Source organism: Bombus impatiens, unplaced genomic scaffold, assembly GCF_000188095.3.
Source record: "Bombus impatiens unplaced genomic scaffold, BIMP_2.2 scf_5129, whole genome shotgun sequence".
NCBI lineage: Eukaryota > Metazoa > Arthropoda > Insecta > Hymenoptera > Apidae > Bombus > Bombus impatiens.
In genome coordinates this window covers 1-375 of record NT_181548.1, presented here as the reverse complement: position 1 = coordinate 375, position 375 = coordinate 1, and the positions used below count along the sequence as shown (strand labels likewise).

The window sequence follows — 375 nt, the reverse complement described above, 5'->3', positions numbered from 1 at the left end:
GCTTCTAATTCCTTCATTTCAATTTTGTTTTCTTTATTTGCATCATCATCCAACATATTTCTTATTGAAATATTATCTTTTTTGTTATGATCTTTCTCTGCTTCTCCTAAACTTTTACTTTTTTTATCAAACCATTCTTGTAAATTTTGAGTATCTTGTGATGAAGATTGTGATAAATCATTATACAATGCTGCAATATCTTCTTTCCTTCGTTTCAAAGACTCTTTCTGGTGTTCTGTCAAGCGATTGACATCAAACTTTAAGTTTGTTTTAATGAAAACATAATCCTGTAATTGAAAAAATGCAAAGTATAACAGTTACAGAAGAAACATATTTACAATTATTACATAAATTCCTGTATATATATATATATAT

The 375-nt window shown here is 25.9% G+C and overlaps 1 protein-coding gene across 1 annotated transcript; it reads right to left on the bottom strand.

Moving 5' to 3' along the window:
* Window positions 1-5: 5 nt before the first annotated feature.
* On the bottom strand, window positions 6-317 carry LOC112214026 (telomere-associated protein RIF1-like; the record flags this gene model as incomplete). Its single annotated transcript, XM_024372251.1, has 1 exon — window positions 6-317. A coding segment is annotated over one exon (312 nt), but the record flags the coding sequence as incomplete, so codon positions are not given.
* Between the last annotated feature and the right edge of the window lie 58 nt (window positions 318-375).